The sequence below is a fragment of the Engraulis encrasicolus genome, unplaced genomic scaffold (genome assembly GCF_034702125.1).
Source record: "Engraulis encrasicolus isolate BLACKSEA-1 unplaced genomic scaffold, IST_EnEncr_1.0 scaffold_65_np1212, whole genome shotgun sequence".
In the NCBI taxonomy this organism is placed as follows: domain Eukaryota; kingdom Metazoa; phylum Chordata; class Actinopteri; order Clupeiformes; family Engraulidae; genus Engraulis; species Engraulis encrasicolus.
This window is the reverse complement of record NW_026945983.1, coordinates 333,217-335,716: the sequence shown is the minus strand read 5'-3', so window position 1 is coordinate 335,716 and position 2,500 is coordinate 333,217. Positions and strand designations below refer to the sequence as shown.

Here is a 2,500-nt window from a genome sequence, read left to right as displayed (position 1 = left end):
CAAGAGGAAACATAAATAAGATCCTTAAACTGTTTTTCGACAGAATACACAGTGTCTGGAAGACACAAAGGCACACACATAGAGCTGTGTGGATGTGTGTACGATACGATACGATACAATAAGATAGTAGGCCTACTTCATTGTCAGTTTGCACTGAAATAAATGTTGCATCCCTGAGCAAGACTCGATTAAGACAGGACATGCACATAACATCACATGACTATTGCAGATGCTCCACATGCATAAGCACTAACTGGCAAACACAGACAGCGGACAGAGGCCTGAATACAGACATACAACCCACATCACTTGAAGAGATTACCATTGTGAAGTGATAATACCTCGTAGAACTGTGTGTTCGTGTTCTGGTGTGTGTGTGTGTCTGTGTGTGTGTGTGTGTGTGTGTGTGTGTGTGTGTGTGTGTGTGTGTACCTCGTAGAGCTGTGTGTGTGTGTGTGTGTGTGTGTGTGTGTGTGTGTGTGTGTGTACCTCGTAGAGCTGTGTGTGTGTGTGTGTGTGTGTGTGTACCTCGTAGAGCTGTGTGTGTGTGTGTGTACCTCGTAGAGCTGTGTGTGTGTGTGTGTGTGTGTGTGTGTGTGTGTGTGTGTGTGTACCTCGTAGAGCTGTGTGTGTGTGTGTGTTCTGGTGTGTGTGTGTGTGTGTGTGTGTGCAGCCCCGCCGACAGGGGGGGACAAAAGGGCTTTTTGTCCCGGGCCCTGGGATAGGGGGGCCCAGAACTGGGCCCTCATTAAGTTTGTGTTTAATGGTTCTAATTATTTTCAAAATAAGATGGTTTTTCAGAGAGGGAGGTGCGCTATATTTACATTAAATAAATGATGCAGATATTTTGCCTTTCCTGCCCTTAAAAAGGATCAAGAGCCCCCACCTCCCCCACCCCCAGTGCACAAATGGTTTGGTCGGTCAGTACGAGAAAGAAAAAAGCGGCTTCAACTTAACGCTGCTCGTGCCAATTTGCCAAGGTGTCTGAAGAAGCAGTCGTTCACCAGGAGGGCAGAAAATGAAGGATAGGAGAAAAATAGATGAAGACACCAGAAGCCCCAGGATTTCAGTAAAAAGTTCTTCAGATGATGCAGGTACTAACAATAGCAGAGAACACTAACACAGCAAAAGTTTCCCTTCATAAACAGACACGCCCTGCACTGCAGCATTCATGTTTAAAACATGATCAGTCACACAGTCGCATCATTCTATAACCACAGCTTAGTAAAATTGTGTTTCAAATCTGACCATCTGTGACCTTAGCTAGGAATATGCACATTAGCCCCAATCGTAACATGATGAGAAGTTGCGTCGCGCGCAAGGAGAGGGCAAGGGAGAACTTTTAAAACTGCGCTATTATGCAACGCTATTTCGCTTAGCGCGTATAAATCCCGCTTAGCGCAAATGCTAACACTTTATCAACCTGTTAACTTTGTGGGGAGAAACAGTGTACATCCGTTTTGCATATACATTTCTGCAACTTGACTTGTGTTTGGCTATTCCTGGTGTGGGAAGGCTGACGTCTTGGTGTGCTGGTGGTGACAGCTAGTGAACTAGAGCTGATTCAGTCAGGCACGTTCTGATGTGCAAGCCCTCAAATTGCTAAAGTAAATTACACGTACACTTGTGTTATTAATGATGTGAATCCTATTTATTTTGTTTCATTTCTAAATAAATGTTGGCAAAAATGCATGGATAATTGGATGGATAGATCATTTACTATGGAATTATTGTATGCGTCATTGATTTGTGAGGCTACTTTGATAATGTCCTTTCTTTTATAATGGGTAGGCCTTATAATATATAGCATATCACGTGAGAGTGGTGCTTCAGGCTGAAAGTTTAGTCTGGCCACCTGGTCTCTCTTGGGAAAAAATGGTCGTTCGGTGGTTGTTTTTTCTTTTTTTTTGTGATCGGGGTTGGGGGGTAGGAGGAAGGGGGGCCCATTGATATTTTTTTGTCCCGGGCCCAGCCAAACCTGTCAGCGGCCCTGTGTGTGTGTGTGTGTGTGTGTTCTGGTGTGTGTGTGTGTGTGTGTGTGTGTGTGTGTGTGTGTTCTGGTGTGTGTGTGTGTGTGTGTGTGTGTTCTGGTGTGTGTGTGTGTGTGTGTGTGTGTGTGTGTGTGTGTGTGTGTGTGTGTGTGTGTGTGTGTGTGTGTGTGTGTGTGTGTGTGTGTGTTCTGGTGTATGTGTGTGTGTGTGTGTGTGTGTGTGTGTGTGTGTGTGTGTGTGTGTGTGTGTGTGTGTGTGTGTGTGTGTACCTCGTAGAGCTGTGTGCAGATGGCGTCTATGAAGGAGACCTGCATGCTGGGGATCTTATCTCTCTTCTCTCGGTTCATCAGGTCCTGATACACACACACACACACACACACACACACACACACACACACACACACACACACACACACACACACACACACACACACACACACACCATATTACACACACACACACAGACCATACACATAAGACCTTCCAACAGCATTGCAGAGCACTTTCGA

General features: G+C 45.4%; 1 protein-coding gene across 1 annotated transcript in view; it reads right to left on the bottom strand.

Moving 5' to 3' along the window:
- Positions 1-2,500, bottom strand: part of pde5ab (phosphodiesterase 5A, cGMP-specific, b) — a 53,458-nt gene that overhangs the window by 168 nt on the left and 50,790 nt on the right. Inside the window, exon 18 of the mRNA XM_063193911.1 lies at positions 2,261-2,344. Coding sequence (XP_063049981.1) covers positions 2,261-2,344 — 84 coding nt within the window. The remainder of the gene's footprint in view (positions 1-2,260; positions 2,345-2,500) is intronic.